This window comes from Tachysurus vachellii, chromosome 16 (genome assembly GCF_030014155.1).
Source record: "Tachysurus vachellii isolate PV-2020 chromosome 16, HZAU_Pvac_v1, whole genome shotgun sequence".
Lineage (NCBI taxonomy): Eukaryota > Metazoa > Chordata > Actinopteri > Siluriformes > Bagridae > Tachysurus > Tachysurus vachellii.
In genome coordinates, this window is record NC_083475.1 from 9,422,982 (window position 1) to 9,448,383 (window position 25,402).

At 37.8% G+C, this 25,402-nt stretch overlaps 1 protein-coding gene across 2 annotated transcripts; it reads right to left on the reverse strand.

Annotated features, from left to right (window-relative positions):
• Positions 1–1,331: 1,331 nt before the first annotated feature.
• Positions 1,332–24,741, reverse strand: prkcq (protein kinase C, theta). 2 transcript variants are annotated; one of them, XM_060889603.1, is made up of 18 exons: positions 24,642–24,741; positions 16,858–17,452; positions 12,952–13,151; positions 12,443–12,503; positions 10,318–10,501; positions 9,166–9,197; positions 8,981–9,066; positions 7,889–8,018; positions 7,283–7,392; positions 6,994–7,144; positions 5,169–5,329; positions 4,887–5,060; positions 4,712–4,803; positions 4,529–4,591; positions 4,299–4,437; positions 3,516–3,704; positions 3,146–3,274; positions 1,332–1,959 (listed from the first exon to the last, which is right to left on the reverse strand). In XM_060889603.1, exons 2-18 carry the CDS (start codon positions 16,973–16,975, stop codon positions 1,801–1,803), a joined length of 2,178 nt encoding a protein of 725 aa, XP_060745586.1. In that variant the 5' UTR covers positions 16,976–17,452; positions 24,642–24,741; the 3' UTR covers positions 1,332–1,800. The 2 variants fall into 2 exon arrangements, with proteins under 2 accessions (XP_060745586.1, XP_060745585.1); XM_060889602.1 differs by having other exon boundaries at positions 6,982–7,144.
• Positions 24,742–25,402: the final 661 nt, after the last annotated feature.

The window sequence follows — 25,402 nt, forward strand, 5'->3', positions numbered from 1 at the left end:
ATTCTTCTTCTGCTAAGAGCTTCCTGCACTTGTAAATAATTGCTGTTGTGGCCACACATGTTAAAAGTAAGTTTGGCTTGGCCTACATGAATACCCTAAGGATTGCACTCACCTGTTCTTTAGTGGACAACTTCAATTACTCACACCTAAAAAGTGGGATGTGGTAGCTCAGTGTTTAAGGTGTTGGGCTACTGATCAGTAGATCATGGGTTTGAACCCCAGGTCCACCAAGCTGCAACTGCTGGGCCCCTGAGCAAGGCCCTTATCCCTCAGTTGCTCAGTTGTAAGTCACTCTGGATAAGGGTGTCTGCTAAATGCCTTCAATGTAAAAATAACTGTTGTAATTATAAAAGACCCCAATGCTCATAATGAACAACCTATCAAGTACTATCTGAAATTATATTATACAATTGTGGAAAATTATTCATTCAGAATCACATTGTTTGGTGTCACGCAGAAGAGGGTGGGTGGTCTTTTGAGTCTAGTTCCACTCAAGGGTCTTCCTCATCTCTTCCTCATCTCATCTCCAGATCACTTACTTAACTGTATTTCTTCGTAATAATGCTTTATTGTTGTTTACTGTTATTTATTTATTTATTTTTTTTGTTTGAATTTGTATTGTAATCTTGAGTGACTTGAAAGGTGCCTAAAAATAATATGTATTATTATTATTATTCATTCATTCATTCATTCATTCATTCATTCATCTTCTACCGCTTATCCGAACTACCTCGGGTCACGGGGAGCCTGCGCCTGTGATCTCAGGCGTCATTGGGCATCAAGGCAGGATACACCCTGGACGGAGTGCCAACCCATCGCAGAGCGCACACACACACTCTCATTCACTCACGCAATCACACACTACGGACAATTTTCCAGAGATGCCAATCAACCTACCATGCATGTCTTTGGACCGGGGGAGGAAACCGGAGTACCCGGAGGAAACCCCCCAGGCACAGGGAGAACATGCAAACTCCACACTGACAAGACGGAGGCGGGAATCGAACCCCCAACCCTGGAGGTGTGAGGCGATCGTGCTAACCACTAAGCGACCGTGTCCCCCTATTATTATTATTTTTATTATTATTATTATTATTATTATTATTATTATTATTATGATGATGATTAAGGAACTAAATCTACAGCTATATTCATATTTCTGTGCAGCTGCTTCATGACAACATGCTTCATGACAGCTCAAGATCTTTGTAAATTATTACTAATAATTGCCTTTTTTTTTTTTTAACTTAAACTAGCAAACGTTTTAGCAGTATAATAAAAATCAAAGGAATATGCCTATATGAGTAAATCCATATATCCTTTCATCCATATACATTCATATATTTTGGTTTTTATTTGTAGACTATATTCTTTACAGGTTTCTTAAAATACCTTCATCACTGCAATATTGATGTGTCACAACATTTCACCAATGTCAACACTCCATTATCTCATGTTAAAACAACATTTACAACAAATAATTGTCTAATGACAATAGCAATTAATCACATGGGCTCTGCGATTAAAAATATAATCTCTTTCACACACAGATCCACACATACTCAGCTGTATTTTTATATGTTAGTACACACAGAGCTGAAACGAATTCTATAATCCACATGTGCATGCATACAAATTGCATGTTTTTATTAGTGCAAGTATGTGGAATGGTTTAGACAACCTACAACATCAGATAAAGCTACTATAGTATAGTACTTGCTTTACGGATTTTACTTTATTACATAACTTCTGTGAGTGTGTGTGTGTGTGTGTGTGTGTGTGTGTGTGTGTGCACATCTTTCAGGTGTTCTTAAGGCGAGCCATTCCAGGGTTAATAAAGGAGAAGTTCTTGAACATAGTCTGGTCCACACTGTTGATGAGCGTCCGATCGGCACACGATAGCCGAGGCTTCTCGTTAATGAACTCCTTATCAAAGTTACTGCAGTCACTTGGTGATTTCTACAAACAGAGAGTAACAAGACCATTAACATTTGTGCTATCAACTGCTGTTGTAGTGTAGTTTGTAGTGTAAACTGTTTATATAGGGTTGTTTAATCTTGTCCACAGAGTGACTGTGGTTGCACCCTCCAGACAAATATAGGCAAATTTAATTAAAAACAGCAGTCAGTGGCAGTAAATAATAATAAAATAGTAAATAGTAAATAATGTAGTAGTCAGATAATTGATACTAATTGCAAATGATACTAAAATGTGACAGTAGACAAGGGATTAGGTAACAAGTGCAAGTAAGTACAACATAAAACTAAAACTATAAAAAAGCACTTTGACAGTGCAGTTTGCCTGTTTGCCTAGGCAAATAGTTCAGAGTTGAGGAATGAGTCAGTAATTGACTTTAGTTGACTAAGTACTTGTCAGGGATCTGCGCGGACCTTAGGACACGTGCTAATGTTTTTATTATTGTCACGTGTCTGCCCCGCCTTTGTCTGCTCCTCCCTGTCTCCTCACCTGTTTCCCATCCTGTGATTGTCTGTGTATGTATATATGTGAGCCGCGTTGCCAATGGCAGCGCGGATTCATTAGTGTAATTTCCGTTAGTTCCCCGTGTCGTGTGGATGTCTGTTTGTTTCCCTACTGTATTAAACCCCTTTCATTTGAAGCTATCCTGCCTACGGGTCTGTCTCCTTCCCACCGTATCCGGGGGCCTGACAGTACTGGGTGCTCAGATGTTGTCAAGATGGCTCATGTCAATGCTAAAAAGTTCTGTTCACTTCTATTATCTTGTCCTTCTTGAGAATTGAAGTGATACAAAAAACATTAAAGCAGTCTGGGACCCTGTATAACTGAAAGGAGGTATTAAATAAAATCAAGGTGAATACAGATCAATTCTAATTGATCTGCACAGTGTCGTAGGGTGGCAGGATTGACACAGGTAGGACCAGCATGTTTCCTCATATTCCTCTTACTAAAGAGCCTGAAATGATATCAACCAGCTTCACTGAGTGTGATGGTTGGGTGGAGGGAGAGTGGAAGGTGGTAGATGTGATTGGGGACTACGCAAAGTAGAGATCAATGAGAGAAGCACTATGGACTGTGGCATTGACTCTTAGTGGGAGATTTAAACGTGCATGCAGCACTGACTTCGTGACTTCGTGACTTCGTGACTTAAAAGGAGTTTTAAGCTTACCACAGTGGGTTTGAATGGTGGCTCTATTTGCCGCTTTTCCAGTGCATTCCAGTCAGTGTCCCTAAAGAAAGGATGTTGTCGGATATTTCCCTTCACACCCAGTCTCCGCTCTGGCTCCCTAACGAAGAGCTGTAAACAAACCGTTAAAAAACAATTAGGGAGTCATTTCACCCTTCTTCCACCACTCATGTCAAGTGATTTTTACCTGTGGCATGGTCGTTGTTGCAAGGTGGGTTGGTTAAAGTCACAGTTAAATAATTGTCTAACAGATCTCATTCTTCCCCATGCTGGTGTTTGACGTAGAATTATTTCTTAAACATCTAAAATTACATACATAATTACTGACAGTTGAGTTTAACAATTTTAATACCTTAATGAGAATATCTCGAGCATCTCTGGTCAGCCAGCGTGGGTAACAAGGGTCATCAGTGCGGATGGACTGGAACAGTTCCTCCTCATCATGCCCGTGGAACGGTGATTGACCAATCAGCATCTCATACAGTAGGACTCCAAATGACCACCAGTCCACTGAGGTGCCATATTTCTGCCCAAGCAAAATCTAAAGCAGGGCAGAATAATCAGTTTTTATCTGGAGTGCTTACCTGTCTGTTTTAACTTAAAAGTTTCATTAGGATTAAAAACCAGCAGCCCCAATGGCAATTTGATGATGCACCTGAAGACATAATGCCATAATTTAATTATAAATTGTACAAAGAAAGTGAAGTGAAGTGACATACAGCTAAGTACGGTGACCCATACTCAGAATTTGTAATCTGCGTTTAACCCATCCAAAGTGCACACACACAGCAGTGAACACACACACACCGTGAACACACACCCGGAGCAGTGGGCAGCCATTTATGCTGCGGCGCCCGGGGAGCAGTTGGGGAGTTCAGTGCCTTGCTCAAGGGCACCTCAGTCGTGGCCGGCAGAGACTCGAACCCACAACCTTAGGTTAGGAGTCAGACTCTCTAACAATTAGGCCACGACTTCCCATAATTTATATGTAGATAATAGAGCAACAAAGGCATTCTGGACATTTCTGTGTTTCCAGTTTTCCACAATGACTGTGATGATCAGCTGGTCAGATACATGTGCTTATCTAGAGCTTTAACAATATATAAAAACTACTAGTGGCAAGATGAGGCTTCACCTCTGGTGCGATGTAATCTGGAGTTCCACAGAAGGTGGAGGTTCGAGCTTCCCCAAGCATGTTCTCCTTACACATCCCAAAGTCTGCAATCTTAATGTGACCATCGATATCGAGCAGGATATTATCCAACTTTAGATCCCTGCAAAAAAATAACACAATGCTAAATCCTTGTGCATACTGTAGCTCAAACAGTTTTAATTCTGACATGTGACCAAGTTTATTGTGATTACCGATACACAATGCCTCTTAAATGTAGAAACTGCAGTCCACAGATGATCTCAGCAGCATAGAACCTAATATTTTGATGACAGAGAGAGTAAAGAAGAGATGAAAAATAGTTATGCTGAATAGTGAATTTTTTTTTTCAAGTGTTTTTGTGTACGTATACAGTAGGATAAGCATGATTGTCTCACGTGGAGCGTGGGAGATCAAATCTGTGGCAAGACTGGATATGGAACATTAAATCTCCTCCATTTAGATACTCCATCACAAAGAACAGATTCTCCTATTTGGAATATCCCCAAAATCAAATAGATTAATATCACACAGAAATCTACAGTGTTGTTTGACTGTATTTATCAGTCTTACCTTAGTCTGAAAGGTGCAGTAGAGGTGTGTGAGGAAGGGATGTTCCCAGGCAAGAGACAGAACTCTCCTCTCGACCATAGTGCACTCCACGTCATCGTCCATCAGGACCACGTCTTTCTTTAGAGCCTTCACTGCAAAGAACTTCCCTGTGGTTTTCAGTTCGGCAAGAAACACCTACGAAAACACGCACAAAGACATCAAATGTAGGTGCAAAGTTAAAGTGCATTACATTTTTTTTTATTAAATATGAAACTCAAACCTCAATAAAATCTATAAATATACCTTGCCAAAGCTGCCCTTTCCTAGCATCTTGTGCAGGGTGAAGTCATCCAGAGAGACTTTGTGGTGCTCTTTGTGTGGGACAGCATACAATGGCTCTGAATCTTCACTGAGCCTGAGACTATTACCCTCTAACGGTGCATTCCAGGCTACACCCGGCTGCTCTGTATGTGGCACACAAATATAGATTCAGTTTACTCGTGCTGCACTACACCACAACATTAATGCCTATTGAATCAAAGCCTCAGAACATTTCTTATTTTACTATCATTTTGTTTATTTTTAGGCGTTTGAGTTCTCCTTATTCAATTTTAGGCCGTGGTGTATTTATTCAACATTCACTCATTCCGAACATTGCAGGAGTCACTTTTCAACAAAACTATACCTTAAACAGAAAAAAGTGGTGATTTGTAATTGGCTATCATACTTATTTATTCATTCATTCATTTTCTACCGCTTATCCAAACTACCTCGGGTCATGGGGAGCCTGTGCCAATCTCAGGCGTCATTGGGCATCGAGGCAGGATACACCCTGGACGGACTGCCAACACATCACAGGGCACACACACACTCTCATTCACTCACACAATCACACACTACGGACAATTTTCCAGAGATGCCAATCAACCTACCATGCATGTCTTTGGACCGGGGGAGGAAACCGGAGTACCCGGAGGAAACCCCCGAGGCACGGGGAGAACATGCAAACTCCACACACAAGGCGGAGGCGGGAATTGAACCCCAAACCTGGAGGTGTGAGGCGAACGTGCTAACCACTAAGCCACCGTGTCCCCTACTTATTTTTATAAGTTCAATTTACTTAACTGAAGCTACAGAAAGGTGAACCAGATTATAAATACTTTTCCCAAATAATATTTAGAAATAACAAACTAAATGGAAAATAATTAATTTTATTTTATTTATTATTTTGGGATTAGCTATAATATTTTAGAAAGGACGTTTTTTTTTTTTCCTAGCTTGTGTTGAGAAAAAAAAAAGCCCTTTTTGGCACAAGCCCACACAAAAGTGCACATTCCGAATGAGTGTTGTATTGGAAAACAAGTTGAATATTAAAACACTAAATGGCTAAATCCTGAAGCAGGAGTAAGATTACCTGATCGAATATTTTACTTGGCAAAAGAATTTGAATAGCTCAACATTCTACAGACGTTTACACGTTATTGCTTTTGTTGTTTGTAGTCATCAGTGATTTAAAGAAGAGGAAGATCAGGTGTATTGACATGAAATGACATGAGTAGATCTCCTAAAGGGAATTTCCCATCAGATGTGTAATTCAGCATAAGTGGTAGAAAATACAGAAGCTGGACATAGAAGCTGGACATTCAAGCTCGGGAATTAGACGGAAATTTTCTTTGCCACACATCACGTCTCAGCATTAAACCTCCTCCAGTTTCTCTTCCTTCTTAGATTCCTAATAATATATAACAGTGTTGTCTCATGTGGTATGAACTCTATACATATTGCATTGCGTTACAAAAAACAGATGTAGATTACCGTATTCTCAAGTGGAAGTAAAGTTGTGTAATAATAAGCTGGTTGTGTAATTTAGGCTGTGTGTAGTTGTGTATGTGAACACTTGATGGGAGTGTTTCTCTCACATGAAGCTAACAATAAAAACAATTATTTTGAATCAAAATAATTTTTCAAAATTAACTCAAATTTTTGTGTGAATTCCTGTTTTTATTCTTAAGTATCTGTGTAGTCCCTTTCTCTACCCTACACATGCTGTTGGTTATCATATTGGTTGTCTTATGGGTATATAGGTATGCCGTAGCACTGCTGATAATTTTCCTACCGTGTGTGTTACCTTTGCGTGGCAGTGGCGGTGCTGGAGCAGAGGTTGGAGTGTGGGTTGGTAGAGGTGGCACAAAGCCCGAGGGCTCTCTGACGACTCCGGCTTGTCCTAAACCTACTGGTCCCCCACGCCCTATTATATCATTATCTCTGGAGCTTCGGGCCTGTGACACACACCAACACATACAGTATTTATTTATTTATTTATTTATATACAGCATATAATTACTCATTTGATATTTAGGTATATTTTTAAATCTGTGTAAAAAAAAATTGTGATGAAAATGAATATAACGTTCAACCTGTTGAGTGCTCTCAATCATAGCCAGAGCCTCGGCCATGAGCTTCTGGTTGACGCCGCACAAGTTTGCCACTTTCTTTTGACATTTGTGATGAACATTCATGCCACATTCTGCAGAGAAAATATACACACAATGACAATTTAACAAGATATCATTTCTGGCTCACAAACATTTCTCTGTTCTCCTTTTCTTTTTGCTTTTACTTACAAATGTTCTTAAATGTTTATGCAAATCAACTCTTAAAGGTGCTTTAAAAAGTCCAAATAAAAGTACATTCTGATTACATTCCAAACACCAACGTAACTCAAATTTAACTTTACGAGACATAACGCTAAACTGAAACATGTATTTAAAACATACAACATACTTTAAATCAATATAAGAAGATTGTCTTCTGCTTAATAAATACCACTGATCATTTAGCTGACGTTAAGCTTTACTGGTCATACATTTGTTCAGTATTGCTATATAATGTAAAGAGATGTCTATTGCTATATAGTGAAAACAACAAGGGAATGAATAGTTTTGGTGTCCTCTTAGTTCAGTCTGACCCTAAGGGGTCACATGACTTCTGATATTGTTCTGTAGTGTCATGTGATCTCTCACCTTCACATTTGAGGCCTTGGCGTGCCAATCCCCAAAGCAATGTTCCACAATGCTCACAGAAGGTCGGGCTTTTATAGTTATACACTTTAAAGCGGTGTGGCATGTCGATCTTAAACCGCTCTTTATGGATCTGAAGCAGACACAGATTGAGTACTAAGATTTACTGGAAATTCTTATATTTTTATCCACATTTTACTTATATATTAAATAATGCATATTGTGAACCACAACACTGATACATTTCCAAATATGATGGTGATGTTGTTTAATTTTCTATAACGGCATGGCATTGGTTTCAGTTGTAATTTAAATGCTAAGGTTTATTTATCAGTCCATAGTAACATCTCGTTCACAGGGACTTGTATAGCGGATGCTATGTGTAATGAAAGACTAATAAAAAACAAATGAAAAAAGCAGGTTATTTAACCATCAAAATGTTTAATCATTGATTTGAAAAAGCTATTTGTTATGTTAGGACTTATTATAAGCGTTCGTCAGAGTCTACGGTCAACACATTTTTCACTGAAGAAGGGTTTTAAATTAGTGGCTCAAACACTTAAGGGTCTGAGTTACTAATGAAGGGTCAAGGGTTTAAACCACAGCTTGTACTGTTGAGCAAGTTCGCCCTTGAACAAGACCCTGTGCTCTGACCCCAATTTTCTAAGCTGGAATATGCGAAGCGAAGAATTTCACAGTATACATGACAAATAAAGGCTTCATCTTCTTCTTTTATTTTCTTTTTCCTTTATTATGTTAGATTGTTATATTAGGAAAGAGAACGACTAATAGTAACTAATAAAAAGGTCACACACACACACCACCCCGCCATGGATTATTTTCCTATTACATCACACCATATCATATTTTATTCCATAAACACTTTTCCTTCCCCTAACAAAGCTGTCATAGTTGCAAACACATGATACAACAATGCTAACTGCAGATAACTATGACTTCATTTTACAGGATGTGAAACAAAATTAATCAACAGACCACACTTCTGTTCTCCATTAACTGAGCTCTGGAGTCATCTGACTGAAGACAGAGGTCTTAATAAACAAGCAGGTTAAACTAAATGAATAAAAGAATTACCATTGTTTCTTTGCTGTTAATGGCTGAACCTGTACATTTGGCAATAACTTTGTCAATGCACTTCTTATGGATGGCAGCGTTGCATTCTAAAGCACATTATAGAAAAAGAAAGGGAGAGAATAAGAGTATTTATAAAAAAATCTTTATGAAAGTCTTTTAAAATGCAGAACACTCTGTATACTCACGTCGACATTGATATCCCTGTTTATTCAGACCCCTGAGAGAGAAAGAAAGAGAGAGAGAGAGAGAGAGAGAGAGAGAGTAGAGCGCAGGTTATTACTGCTAATAAACATCCTTCTGCCCTTGACTCACAATCGTTTTTCATTTATTGAAGCATGGATCATCCATCAAGTACCATCTCACTAAATAGTGGCAGACCATAAAATTATTCTAAACATTAACCAGTTATTTAACATGCAATAAATAAAATTATTTAACTTTTATCTTCATTTTTCTTCATAAATGTGCTCCATCACATGCAAATGAAACGATGCAAACGATTCACTGCAAATGAAACGATGAGAGAAAAAAAAACATAAGAGATTAAGATAACAGCCATAAAAAAACAAAATAAAACAAAACAAAACAAAAAAAAGATCATCACCCAGTATGTATCTCTTTAATCCCCAGCTAACTGCATTCTGATTGAGGTGTATACACATGCTATTTTATTTAATTGAGTCTTTCCTATTATTAGGCTGTCCATTGCAGCAATATGCTTTTCTCTCTCTCTCTCTCTCTCTCTCTCTCTCTCTCTCTCTCTCTCTCTCTCTCTCTCTCTCTCTCTCTCTCTCTTTCTCTCTCTCTCTCTCATTTTCTACCGCTTATCCGAACTACCTCGGGTCATGGGGAGCCTGTGCCTATCTCAGGCGTCATCGGGCATTAAGGCAGGATACACCCTGGACGGAGTGCCAACCCATCGCAGGGCACACACACACTCTCATTCACTCACGCACTCACACACTACGGACAATTTTCCAATGATGCCAATCAACCTACCATGCATGTCTTTGGACTGGGGGAGGAAACCGGAGTACCCGGAGGAAACCCCCGAGGCACGGGGAGAACATGCAAACTCCACACACACAAGGCGGAGGTGGGAATCGAACCCCCAACCCTGGAGGTGTGAGGCGAACGTGCTAACCACTAAGCCACCGTGCCCCCCAAAATGCTACTCCGTAAAGTGATTTCTAACAATGTTTTATTTAACAATCGTTACAAACATTAGAAACACTGATGCGAGATATGCTTTCTGTAAGCTTTCTTTGCTACAGGATCACAAGACATTCCATACAAATGTGTTCTTCCAACTTTGTAGAAACAGTCTGTGGCCGTACCAGACAAACTCCTTGCAGACCGAGCAGAAGGTTGGTTGTGGGAAAAAAGTGGCTGTGAACTCATGACATTTCACCATGTGGACTTTGGCTTGTTTGATCGCACCACGACGTTGATGCAGCGCAAACATCCCCTCTCCCTCTTGCGCAGGCTCTTCATCTCCATCTCCCTCACCATGACCTGCATCTAAAGAAAAAAACCATACATTTACACACTCATACAGTGAGACTATGGGCTTCTAAAATAGAAATACACAGCTGCATAAACTGTGCAATCATCAATAAAAAGATTATAAATTTCAGGTTTTGTCTTGCAAAATAAGGCTGTATTTTTCAATTAATAATGTCAGCAGTTTCAAACCATGTACCGCATAATTTATTCCCTTGACGTGCTCCCTGTGCTCTGTACAGAATGTGTTTCACTTTAGGTATTGAGTAGCATTTGATGTAGGAACATTATGTCTCTATTTATTTGATTTTAAGTCCATTATTTCTAAGTATAAAGCCTTGTGCAGTGCAATTTCTACACTGAACTGAGATCTGAGAATCTTTAGAACATTTAATATAAATGTAATTATTTTATCTGATATGAATTAGGAGATTGCTAGATAGCTACATAGCTACTGTAGCCAGCTAGATACCATTTCTACTACCGCTATTACTATTTTAGTTCCCATTTGATGGAAGTTGAAGCTGCGCCAGGGCTGACGCTATGGAAATGCTTTTGTGAGAAAGATGTGTCTGAAGCTCGAGAAGAACACGTGACGAAGTGGTTACGCGCTTTGGGTTGGCACCCTCTGGTCTCTTGCTTTCTGCATGGTGTCAGGCGGCTGGGGCCTTCCTGTAGACCGCCCCTTCCTTCCTGGGACCTCTCTGTGGTGGAAGCCCCCTTTGAGCCCATGGAGTCAGTCTCTGAGAAGCTTCTGACCCTGAAGTTGTCTCTGCTCCTAGCCTTGGCCTCTCTCAAGAGAGTAAGTGATTTGCAGGCCTTGTCGATCGCACCTGTCTGCCTAGAATGTCCCTAAGGTGCCCAGGATGGCGGGTTGTCCAGTCATCCTGCAGGCCTACTGTCCCCTGCCCCATGAGTCACCGGAATAGGAGAGGCTGCATTTGCTTTGCCCAGTAAGAGCCTTGACGACTTATGTCCACCGCTCTAGCTTGTGGCGTAACTCCTCCGCCCTTTTTGTCTGTTTTGGGGGCCAGAATAGGTGTAATCCGGTTTCCAAACAGTGCCTAGCTCACTGGGTAGTTTAGGCCATTACTCAGGCCTATGAGGTGTTCGGTCTTGCCTTGCCTTTTGGCATCAGGGCTCACTCTACTAGGGGTATTGCCTCGTCCAGTGTCTTGGCCAGGGGTTTCCCCCTTGAAGATATTTGTGCTGCGGCAGTTTGGTCCTCTCTGCACACCTATATCAGGTTTTAGAACTTCCCCAGGGTCCCAGGTCCTGCAGGGCCATTTATGGTCTGTTCCCAGTCTGCTCGTGCTCTCTCACGGCCTCTGGTCATCGACCGGTGCGTGGCGGCATGGGTATTGGTGTTCCCCTAGCGTCAGACCTGACGCAGCGTCAAGTTCCCTCGAAAGGGAACTACACCAGGTTACGTATGTAACCCGGTTCCCTGAGAAGGGAACGAGACGCTGCCTCGCTGGCCACGCCCAGGCGTCCTCTCGCGCTTCCTTCAGACAAATATTAGCTGGATTAATGAGACTAGACGCCCTTATATGGACTTACTGGCACGTGATAACTTCGTCATGTGTCCTTCCTTGCCATTAAATTGGCGTGTGCACACAAATCTTCAGACACAACTTCCTCACAAAAGCATTCCCATAGCGTCAGCCCTGACGCAGCGTCTCGTTCTCTTCTCAGGGAACCGGGTTACATACGTAACCTGGTGTAGTTAGCTAGCTACAGAAAAAGCCCAATTTGCATTAAAGAGTGAACAAGGTACAGAGAAAATTAGTTGAATTCATAGTGATTGTTCATCTTAACCCTCTGGCTGCCACAATTTTCATGAGTTGCTTCTGTAGTAGCAGATGTAGTCAGTATACAGTCATCGTTACTTATTCAGTTTTCTAACCCACTAGGCAAGTATGTGTAGGTACAAAAATTTCGGGTACCAGACAGACTCACCCTTTTTTTCTAGGAAATAGCGTGCTTCCATAAGCAGGCGACCCTGTGGCTTTAGTTCCACCTTTGTTAACACAGGAAGATCGTATTCAAAAGAACAAGCAAGCATAAAATACACAAATGATTGTGTTATGTTTGCAGTGACATATTATTATGAAGCTATGCAGTGTTATTTTCAGATTTCATTAGAATCTATCAATCCATTCAGAAGTTACAGGTAATTCAGCCACTGGTTGACGTGTACAGTAGCAAACATATTATTTACAAAAATGTGTACAATTTAAGATTCATTAACAATAACTCTTTTACACGTGGAAAAAATCTGGAATTACTTTGTAAAAGCAGTTTTTCAAATTATTTCCAATAACTGAACTTTTTTCATCTTAAAATTGTTTGCAGAACTGCTAAGGGGGGAAAAATGATCTCTGTCACTAATCAGGATGACAAATTTGACCTTTTGTTAGCATTTCAATCCTCTTTACACACACATACACACTCACACACACACTTACCCAGATTTCAAGCTTGCCATTCTCCTTTTTGCAACGGGACGCGAGTGTGTCCAGCATAACCGTAGCCTCTGTCTTCAACTCAGCTGTTTTGTCTTTCACCACCACGTGCATCACTCTTCCTTTGTGAACATGGGCATCAAATGTGCTGCTCCACGGAGGGTACATTGTGGGCCGCTTCTGCTTATACATCTGACCCTTTTCTGAAGAAAACACATAAACAGTAAATCAGCACAGCTCTCTGGTGGTGTCTTTGTTATAACAGTATTACAGTTCAGTTATTATTTGAAGGTCAGTCTTGCCTATGCATGAAAAAGACAAGAGATTATATAAATAATCTCACTTACATAATGTCATGTCTTGTATTTATTTAGTTTGTATTCAGACATACAGCTTATGTGAAAGCTCAAATTCGAGCTTCATGGTTCAATGGTTAGCTCGGGTTATTGTCTATGAGGAATTCCTGTGTATGTCCTTGTCATGTGTTTGTGGGTTTACTGTGAGTTCTTCAGTTCCCTCTGACCTTCTTACAACATGGTAATACAGTAGGTGAATTGAATGTGCTAAATTACACTCAGGTGTGTGTGTGTGTGTGTGTGTGTGTGTGTGTGTGTGTGTGTGTGTGTGTGTGTGTGTGTGTGTGTGTGTGTGTGTGTGCTGTGTCGAGGTGGATAGGCTAGAAGAAAAAAATCATGTTTCCACTCATGTCAAGCAGTACAGGCTGGTGGTGTAATGGTGTGGGAAATGTTTCCCAATACTGGCATATACATTAGGCCTGTTAATAATAATGTGCCATAAAACAAAGTACAAATCATCTCAACATTTAAACTGGTACCATGAACTTGACGCCGAGAACTTGTGGACTTGTGAAATGATGACTGAAAACCTACATTTTCTGGAAATACTTAAACTAGCACTTATTTTCTCTGTTTTATTTTGTCTGTATCCTTGTGACCCCGTGTTAATGTTTTCATGATAGAGACTTCAAAGCACTGTTGTATGTTGTGCTGGATAAGTGTGTCTGCCAAAATCTGTAAACGTGAATGTAACTGCAATTAAGTCTAAATCCTATAGAGCAATTATGGTATGTAGATGAACAGGAGATTCACGGCATCAATGTATAGCTGATGAATCAACAACGATTATACAAAATACAATTATGTCAACATTTATTAAATGTCATGGAATCCATGGCATGGTATGGAAATTTAAACTTTTTTCCTTCCATGCAAACCTATTGTAAATCCACACAAAATGCACATACAATATAAACTGTTTCTCATTGCTTGATGACCCCTTATACTAAACGTAACTTTTTTCTCTCAGTCTAATTTCATTGGTTTCTGTCACTTGACTTGTTTCAGCATCAAAACAAATATCAAAATGCTGAGACTGACCTACTCTGACTTACAGGGGAATTTCCCAAGCTTAGGAGTCCCTCTGAGTGTTACTAATATGGAATATTAAATCAGCGGTAAACCTGCGGTTAAATCAGATAATCTGCTTGTTAATTAATCCAAATGTTTTTGTGGAATATTGAATTCAGCATGAGTACTGTATATCGTGTCTAGTGTGTTCGTTTTAATGCTTTAGACTTTACAGTTTTAGGTATATCTTTACAAATGATGTGAATACAATGCAGTGGTGTCAGGAAAGAGATGTGAAGGTGGATACACAACTGCAAACAAGAAAAAAACATAAAACAAGCCAAAAACAATGACTATGAGCAAAGAGAGTGGTGCACAAGACAAACACCATAACAAGATCTTGACAAAGAAACACAGAGAAACCAGAACTTAAATAGGAGCTAGTGAGGTGTAACATAAAACAGTTGTGTGTGATCAGTGACCTATCATGAGAAATGAAAAAGGGGGAGGAAAGGTTTTTGCAGATATCAGCTTTTTGACGTTGTGTCATGGGATATTACAATTCTAAGACCATGATCGATATTTTCATTGTTTTGATATGAAAAGCATTCAGTAGTTTTATACATTTTATATTAATAAACCAAAAGATAGATAGATAGATAGATAGATAGATAGATAGATAGATACAGTAAATAGATAGCTAGATAGATAGATAGATAGATAGATAGATAGATAGATAGATAGATAGATAGAGTTCTATCGATCGCAAGAGAAATTGTAACCTGTGTAACCTACAAAACTTTAATTAACTTATGTGTTATATACTTATATGTTTACTATTACAAAATACAAATTATTCTTCATTTGTTATGTTTTATTAATTATTGTAGCCCAATGAGATCTATAAGTGGGTAGGGTCTTTATTATTATTATTATTATTATTATTATTATTATTATTATTATTATTATTATTAGTAGTAGTAGTAGTAGTATTAATTGTTATTAATATATTATTATTATATTTATTTGCCACGATCTTACATTTGCTGTACAGTGCAGGCATCCAGTTATTTGATGAGAACAAAGTATTAATATTGTTAGGAACAGAGTCAGTATTTTATCAAGATAATGCCTGGTCCCTGTTTAATATCTTGTAGCAGATTTCATATGACCATTGCAAATAAAATTTTATTATTTTATCTGTGTTTCTTACTTATTTTAGTTGATTTCAAATTTAAAACTAAACTTGAAACTGATTTTTGATTGTTCCCCCATCCCCCTCACGTTGGTCATTTTCTAATTTCCACCCACAAGCTAACTTTCCACATCACATGACAGTTATGTGTCAGCGAGGGTGAAGCCTAACCCATGCTTCCTCAGAGGGATGTGAAGCATCTTTTCAAACGGCTGCTCATGCTACATCACAGGACAGTTAGACAGACTTTGAGGAAATAGAAAAGTATAAAGTTATATAGAAAACAGAAAACCAAAAAAGATGCCTTGGCTGGACCTGGCTTGCATTTCTGTTGCAGGTGGATTACAGAACTGAAAAAATGATATGTTCATGTGGGTTTAATATACTAAGAAACAGAAACTAGCTGAACCTAGGTCCATTCAGTCAGTAACGAGGGCAAACTCTTTGTATGTGCTGCCAAAAACAAACAAACCTGCAATTTATTTACTTTTATTATCTATTATCTTCTATTATTGAGCTTATTTCCACTAGGTTTCATGGCAGGTATAGATACAGTGTTATTATTATACTTATTATTATAAAAAAAATGTATACATGCAAGTTGTGTGTACACAAACTCTACAGACACTGACAAATAAAAGGAAAAAGAAGCAAAATGTGCTCAGCCCCTGCTCCATGGAAGAACTTGTACAAGTCTCTGCAGCTGTACTGGATGGATGGATAAACACCATTCTGTCCAAAGATACTCCCTCATCTGACGTTCAGGTGATGGAGTTTGACAGTGCTTGTCTAGTAGAATCTCACACACTTGTTCAACTGGTTTGAGATAACATGACTGTGTAAACTTTAGATACCTGCATACTATATCCCAAAAGATCTGTTTGTGAGATACTCAAAAACAACCTGTCTGCACTGACAACCATGACATGGTCAAAGTCTCTTACAGCACATTTCCCCCCTGATTTAATGTTGAATATTAAAACTGGATAAGTATGAAATGAGCAGTACCTAATGAAGTGGCTGGAGAGTACATTATATTGAAATAACCTTCATACCACTCAATGAGCCCTTGCACCCTAAAAATCAGTGTATACGTCTTTATATTAGGTTCAAAACTCAAACGCACACTCAAACACACACTTTGACATAATTATAAATGCAGCTATGTCTACCTGTAATGCCCTATTCATACCGAAATCTAACACTAACAATAGTTGACCTTAGTTGTGAAAAACAGGTCTTATTTGGTCACAGTCTCAACTTGTGTGTATACACATGCCCAAACACACACACACACACACACACACACACACACACACACACACACACACACACACACAGTCATACCTGTCTCTACAGACTCCTTCATGTAGACAGCACAGTATGGGTTGAGCACCTCCTCATGGTAAGCGAGTCCTGGGTCCATCTCGAAGCTGGAGAAGCCGATCCTCAAAAACGGAGACATGATCTCACACACACTCAGCTTCTCTCTATAGCATTAAATGGTGTGTATTTTGTCAAATTCCCTTAGCAGAGAAGATCACAGCAGTACCCTTCAAATAATCTTGATGATGCCAGTAAAGTCCATTCTTGGATTTATGTAACGCAAAAAGATTCCAGCAGAAGATAAAGATATTTTTCGAACAACTTCTTAATACAGTAAAAACACCTACAAGAGAGTGTGTGGGAGCATCTGTGCACATGTGTATTTCTGAGCTCAGAGAACTGCCAGAGAACCGCGACCCCTCCAAGAGTAACTCTTATGCTGGACTGGGAGAAGGTGTGGGTGTGTGGATGTGTGTAAAAGTTTATAAAATGTCAGCTTCTGATCCGCCTCTGTGCCCTTCTGTGTTGGGGAGATTTGTGTAGAGAAAGGGATGGTCAGAGCTCTGAGGAGTAGCTCCACAGATCTCAATCTGCCTTTCTTTATCTGCAGAGAATCCTGAAAAATGGGAAAATAGATTCAGCGTTGCATTGGGCTTTATAATTATTTTTAACCATAGTAGAACATTACACAAATACAATATGCTAACTGTGTTAGTATCAGATGTTAGTTGCTTAAAACCTTTGCTACAAGATGTGTATACATTGAGTTTGTTATTTGTAATAAGAATTAAGCAAGCGGTTTGCAAACAGAATATTTATATATGCTTCATAGAATTCATACACTCAAAAACTATATATGTTCCACTGTATATGAATAAATCATTATAAGGCAGCTGATCAACTGATTCATATAGTGTATCATAGTCTACATATATTTGAAATTTTGACAGCAATATATATCTACATACTATATGATCTACTAAATATCAAGAGGAAAACAAAATGGACAATATAATAATCTATAGATCATCTAGTAAAGTAAACAGTCCTATGGTAAAAAAAAGACACAAGTTAAAACTCTATATAATGTGTATAGAGTTAGAAAGCAACAGTAATCATAAACTGTTAACATATAACTTAAAGCTAGTTCATGAGATGATTGGCAACAGTCGCCTCGCAGGTTGTTGATCTTCTACACTGAACTGTAGAAAATAAGTGCTACCCTTTGCTCTTGAATAAAAGTGCAGGTTTCTGTTTTAATCATATCTTATCCGAATAAAGGAGAGCCTCAAGTGCAATCCATTACATCCATTGTATCCATCCTGACTATGATCTTTTATTATAATCAGATTGATAACAAACAACTAATTTAATAATTATTGAATGAGACCTTCATTATATCAGTAAAGTTCAAAACCTGAAATGGCAACAAACACGTATTGATTAAAAGGAACAAAGAATTCAGTCACAGCTACTGCCTTTTTTAATGGTGTGAACTGAACTCAGGTCTCTACATGAGATGGTCTTTTATCCATGCCACTGCTCGCATTACTTCATTTTGTTTTGTACTTTGGATGGTGACTATAATACTGACAGAGCTCACAAAAAGTTGGTTATTTATGTTAGTAGAGTAACTAAAAACAGCTCATACAAAATTTTCCTACATATGGATTTGCCAAGAAAGTGAGTTGGCAAGAAAAACTCCTTATTTTCTAGTCTTACATTTGCATTTTAGTACATTTTAGTACGTTTTTTGTTTCTTTTGCCTTAACATTGCACATTATTTTATGAAACAAAAAGAGAAAACTTTTAAATACTATGTTTGAAATGTATATTGTACATTTTAAATACTATGTTTGAAATGTATATTGTACAATGTACATCCAGCAATCCAAACAAAAGACAACATAACGTACACCTAATATGACAAAATCATACAATTTGGTACAACACGGTTAAATTGTAGGTTTGTATCCCTTCGTTCGGTATTAAAAAAATTAAACTAGCATTGCTAATCTGCTTAAAGCCTTGGAGTTCTTTATTTGTAACAGTGCCGCAGGAACAGGAACAGTAATTTTCACAAAGACAAACATTTAACAAACAAAAGGCCAATTCTAGATTACCTTTTAGAATGACTGCATACACTGTCCATGTATACAAAACCATGCTTGCTTCTCCGAAATAAAGCACACAAAGACATTATTGGTTGATTAATGATTTTAAAGAGCTTACCTATAAAGGCTGATTAACCCTAAGTAATATGTTGAAAAATCTGCTTGGTTCATTGAGAGTGTAACAGAGAATACAGGTTAGAAAGTCAGCAAAGAGAGAGAGAGAGAGAGAGAGAGAGAGAGAGAGAGAGAGAGAAGAGAGAGAGATATTTATAGAAGTGTAATACTAAACTACCACCCAGACTAAAGTTTGCCCTCTGACCATCTAACTTTTTTCCCTGCACAGCTGTTTATGCATGACTACACGTTATCCTCTACACACAACACCACATATACAGCAGTGGAAATGTTTGGTTTACATTTAACACCCGAATGAGCACGACAGTGTTGAGAGCTCTTATCTAGTGATCTATGTCACCTAATTGAAGCCCTTTAAACTTTCCATCCATTTGTATTAGAACATCAGGGACACACAACCACATAGCTCTGCAATTAAAAAGCAACCAAAAATAAGATATACAGTATATACCTTTGGCACAAATGCAGCTAATTACCCAGGTTTCGTTTTTGTGTCCAGAGATAACTTTTTAGTTTCTACTCATACAGGTATGGAAAAAAGTACTAAGATATTATAGTTAAATGAAAGTGACTTCTGTGCAAAAATCTTAAAAGTGAACATTTCCGGCTAAAATGCACTCAAGTGAAACTAACATGCTGCTTCATTTAAATGTGTTTTTTAACTCATGTCTATTGCTAATGTAAAGCTGTTATAAGCAGCTGTGAAGTTTTGCCTGAAAACATAATTTAATATCTGTAGGCTTGGTGGTCATGAATAATGCTAAGAAATTTGCTATGAAATGACCATTAGCATTAGCTACAATTTGTCTTGCTGACAAGTCAGGTATGTTAGCTAGTGGAATTGATCTAATGTTACATTAACAAAGAGGCTAATTTAGTTAATATAACCAGTTATTGTTAAATATTAAGAAAAAAATATAAATTAAACATACAACAGCATGCAACAGAGATGTCTCAATTCATACCTCTCTTTGTTTACTCCAATATATAAACATCTAAAGCAAGAAACACCTATTCTCAAGTTCCACACTGCAATCTGGTGACATCCGTGTTCAGACATACACTGATCGCAATAGCATTGACTACAATATGCAGTATGAGAATATTGCAGATGACAGATTGGCCTTCTACATAAAATTCGATGGAGCCTAATACAGTCACTAGCTGGATACTCAGAAAAAGACTGAGAATTGTAGCTACTTGAAAATGTAGTTAAGAGAACTAAGTATTGCATTTAACCAGCGCTAGAAAAGTATGAATACTTCAAAATACTACTTAAACATAATAACCTATGCATTATTTTACACACACACACACACACCCACACACACACACCCACAAACACACACATATAAGGACTAGTAGCAGTGAAATAAAACCTCTAAAGCTGCCCTATATCTAGCTGCTACATCAGATACCGGCTCAGCGGTGAGGACTCCAGCCTACTTATGAAGCAGTAATCTGGACCATTAACACTCACCTGCTAATCTCAAAAGTTGTTTTGGGTAAATAGCATTTGCAAAAAATAAATACATAAAAATGTAATCTTCCCAAATCTAGCCAGGTCCAAAGACCAGGCTGGTTATTCTATTACCCACAGCACTACTTTGTTCATCTCTGAACACCTCATGTATATCTCCAGGGTATAAGCAGTGAACTTCATACATTACATTAGACTGATAATCCCCAATCATACTAGGCTCCCTAAATAGTTGGAGGATGTGAAGAGCAGAAATCAAACGCATACGCACAGTAGTATGTACTGTGTGGGAGTCTTGGAGGCTCACAGGCATTAGCACCCACACACATGCATGCCCATACACACATTCACACTTTCTGTGGGCGGACCACTTTTTGACGTCTCCAACTTCTGACATCTAATGTGGTGCTCAGTTTATTTTACATCTAGATGGTTTGCCTTGTATAACATTTTCACGCTGCGAGACCGTAAGTGTCTTGATGTCTGCCACTTCCTGTCTTAATGCAATAATTCAAAATACACACTTCCTTTGCCAGACAGGCACGGATATATTAGATAAGTGATTCAGAGCTGGAGCAGAAGAGAGAGAAAAAGAGCAAATAGGAGCCATAATGTCATGGCTCTGTAATTAGACCTTTTCTGCCCTTCTCAGTGCTATATTCAATATTTCATCAAATGCTTTAAGGTGTGTGAAGTCCAGCACTAATCCTCCAGGTCAAATGTTCCAGTAGGGATCAAACACCAATAACCTCTTTCATCAAATAACAAACACTCATACGCAAGCACACACATGCCATTTGGCCTATCACAACATAACCTTGCTTCTCAGTCTATTAGTAACTTCACTGAAAAAGAATTACCTCAGACCTACTAAGTCATACTTTATTTTTGACTTTCAGAATTGTTTTTGTCATTTGCATTATTGTGTAATAGTAAAAATTTGTTATTTTTTTTTTTACATGGGCATGAGTAAGTGCTCAGACACAAATATCACAGGACAAACAAAGACCACGCTGTGTGATGCTTTTACAGCATTTATTGATAACATGCTGTCAGTGCTGCCATTACTATCAATGCTGTCACTGTTATTTTTTAAATAACTCTTTATGCCGTACTTTGGTTGTAAATCTATACACCCAGCTGTGAATATTTCTGGGAGCAATAAACAGATACAGATATCTATAGTGCAGGTTACATAGTGTAATTTTATGTATGTCAAGTCAATTTATCATCCTCTCCATATACTGTACAGTGTTCTCCAAAAAAAGATATTTAATTTAGAATTTGAGAAATGTATTTATAAAGGAATTATTTGAATAGGAATAAATAAATAGGAATTTATTTATTTATATATTTATTTTGTATATAAAACTTAGTATATACTGAATTTCCCACTGAGATTAATAAAGTATCTATCTAGCTATAGATATGTATATATACATTCAAGACACTTCACTATTTCTAGCTCCAACCCTAGATAGATAGATAGATAGATAGATAGATAGATAGATAGATAGATAGATAGATAGATAGATAGATAGATAGACACTTTAAATCCCTAGTTAGTTATATATTTGATATTCAAGGCTGTGCACTATTTCTAGCTCCATGTTTAAATGTAAGCAATGGTGTGATATTGTCTGACTTACTGTAACAGCTCAGGTTTTCTTTATGTCTAATCTCTTATACCGAAGTGTGTGATCAGACGACACTGATGGAGTTGATCTAAAATGGATTGAAATCCATACCAACTCGAGTGTTCACTGTCATTAAAGCAAAAATAGGACGAACCCAATCCTAAAAAATCGTTGTATATAATATAATTTGGAATGAAAATTGTTGCATTAAATTAGAAAAGAATATAAGCATTTTCACTATGACTTTTAGACTCCACTTTCCATACAAAGTGCCAAGGCTTCAAAACAGCAGCTTCAGTAGAATATTACATGCAACACATGCAAACTACACGCAAGAACAAGAGTGGCATCAAGACTCAGTAACTGCAGTGTTGTGCCTGTGTGGGTGGATGTGAAAGAGAATTGGGTTTTGCTACATTTCCAAAGTTTGTGAGAGTGTTGTGATGGAGTCAGCAGTGTGTCAGCTCTGCCATAAAATGTCTCCACTTTAAAGCTACAGTAAGCTATGACTTTTTAGATCTGTACCTCAAATGAGCGATCATGTTACTCACTGTGATACAATCATAAGATGTTTTGACATATAATGTGAGAGACTTTTGAGTCATGCTTAGCTTACTCTGACCACATACGATCACATCAGCACTTTGTGTACAGGGTAACGACTTTTATTCTATTAGCAGTAAAATACAGGTAAAAGCACTGATATAGAGATTTACCATGGTACCATGGAGATCAAGAAAGTCTGATGGAGAAAACATTTACTAATTTAAAGTTTGAGGAAAAAAGTGGATGGAAACTACGTTTGACTTGCTTTGATGAACAGTTTGAGAAATGAATTGTTCCATGTTCAAAAGTTCAAAGATTTTTTCAAAGGATCAAGACCCAGTTCCTGATGAAAAGCGACTCAGTTCTTTGACTAACACTTTGGGCAAAAAAAAAAAAATATACATAAATACAAAGACATTTTTTACATTCATCAATTTGTTTTTACGTTTAAAGAATCTGTGGAGATGCGTAAATCCTGAAACTGACATGAAAATATCTTTATACGTACCCAGGCTGAAATATATGTACAAACAATGTCATGTTACATAAGTGTGTAGCAGAAAGATCTAATTAAATTCAGACAGACAGACAAATATTTATATTTATCTACCTTAACCCAAACCCGACATGTTATCATTTCAAAAACAGTAAATGAACTAGGATGCAACCTGTTAGATGAACATCCAAAGAATAAATTGCACTGCATTGTCATACACTGTAAATAATACTCCACCTGTCATTTATATAACGTGCATCCCACTAACGTCTGGTGCGTTCTCTTGGTGTCAATAATTTGATGATTTGAGATTAAGAGAGTATGAGTATTTTACAAATAATGTTGAGGATATAGTTATACATCCACATTTAGGATTTCTTGATGATCCTTGTTATATAAATAATAATAATAATGTTGTTACAGATTCGGTGTTTAGTCTGTAGGAATGTAGGGAGGGGGTGTGATAGCAAACTGTCTAACTGTTATTTTGTCTAGTATTCTAGTTGTCTCTAGTTATTTTGTCTAGTATTCTAGACAAAATATCCAAGATGCAAGTTGTTTCTTTTAATAAGAACACAGATGATTGGGTCTAAGCGTGACCATACATCTCACCCAGATAATTGTTTACAATTAACTGATAATGACAAAGATGTTGGTAAAACAGACAGCCACACAGCACAAGTTGTATCACTACGTCTATTTTCTGTCTCCACACATAATCTGCTCTCTGTCTTGACACAGCGTTCCAGAAATACAACATTTTCAGGATTTTAAAGATAGAATTTCCTGATGGTTAAGACTGAAGTACACGTGGAAAATCTGGACTTCTTGTCTTCCTGAGCTCTTGAGCCCTGTGTTTTAAATAGCCCACACTTACAGTGTTAAATGATTCAATCTGAACACCTTACAACTCAGCTAAAAATGATTCAGTTCTCATATTAAAGACTTAAAGCAAAACATTTCCATATAAAGAGCATTTAATATGTGCTATTGTCTTTAAGACCGACCCAGTTCATACACATAACAGACCGCAAGAGCTTTGGAGTAAAGAAGCTTTTTTTTTAAGTTTTGTGATGTTTATGTGGTTTCCTGCAGTTTCCTGTAAGTGATGCTGCTGGAGAGAACCTGTTACATATCATCTGTACTTAGCTGCCAGCTTATTACTTCGACTAGTACAACCGATAAACTGTCAGCTTCGTGGAGATTTTTATTTTCCCTATAACGTTGAATTCTAACTCAATTTTCTACACAACACAAAATGCCTCAATATACTTTACACTCAGCATTAATTCTAACAGCCATCTAATCTCTGTTTGTAAGCTGTTCGTACAAAATTATACAGTGCATTTACAGCACTGCAGATGAAAAGCCAAAGAAAATGGCAAACCAGTACCTACCAACAGGAATGCTCTCCGAGAAGCTCCCAGTGTTTTGGAAAGCTGGTGAACTTGTCTTGCACTGTGTGAAGCTGAGTGAGTTTGTGAAGCCTGAGTGCACTTGCACGTGTGCAGAACTGGAGGTGGAGTCAAGAAGTACATTTCCTCCAAACACACAACAGCATAAACCATGCAAAATATCACTCGGCTAAAGATGAAAAGTATTCAAATCCAAGCAGTTTTTGCAGTGTAATCTACATTGAAATGGCAGACGACAAAGGAGATGTAAGCACATAGTTATTCAATTACAAAATGAGATATATTTACTGTATACAGTTAAGTAATGATTATTTTTACCCTGAGGTTTGTGATCTCTTACTACACCTAAATAAACATGTAAACTAAGTACACAGTGTATATATGTACAGGATTTACACATGAACACATATGAAAAGCACAGCCTCGATTCTAAAACATATAAAGATTTAAAAACATTTTATCTTAAATGTTATGGATTTGTTCTTATTTTACTGTGTTGCAAATAAAGATGTGTCGATTCTTAACCTGAGAACATGGACATACATGTGAACACACATATACAGCATAGAAACATGCACTCACACAGCTAAAGGCATTTATTTCAATCTTAGCACCTTTTGCAGTCTATCAAAGTTAAGTTGTAAATTATGCAAAAAAGGACATATAAACACACACAAATTAGGACTTCAACAGGAAAATTTGTAGAGTTAAGCAAAACTTGAGACACGACCACATGAAAAATA

What these genes read in the sequence shown, in the direction of transcription:
- prkcq (XM_060889602.1), bottom strand. Translation starts at nt 16,975, where the DNA reads ATGTCTCCGTTTTTGAGGATCGGCTTCTCCAGCTTCGAGATGGACCCA. An exon ending in ACGCAAAGGTAACACACACG is followed by an intron (nt 5,330 to 6,981) that starts GTAGGAAAATTA and finishes TGCCACATACAG; the next exon opens with AGCAGCCGGGTGTAGCCTGG. An exon ending in GAAAGGGCAGCTTTGGCAAG is followed by an intron (nt 5,061 to 5,168) that starts GTATATTTATAG and finishes GTGTTTTCGTAG; the next exon opens with GTGTTTCTTGCCGAACTGAA.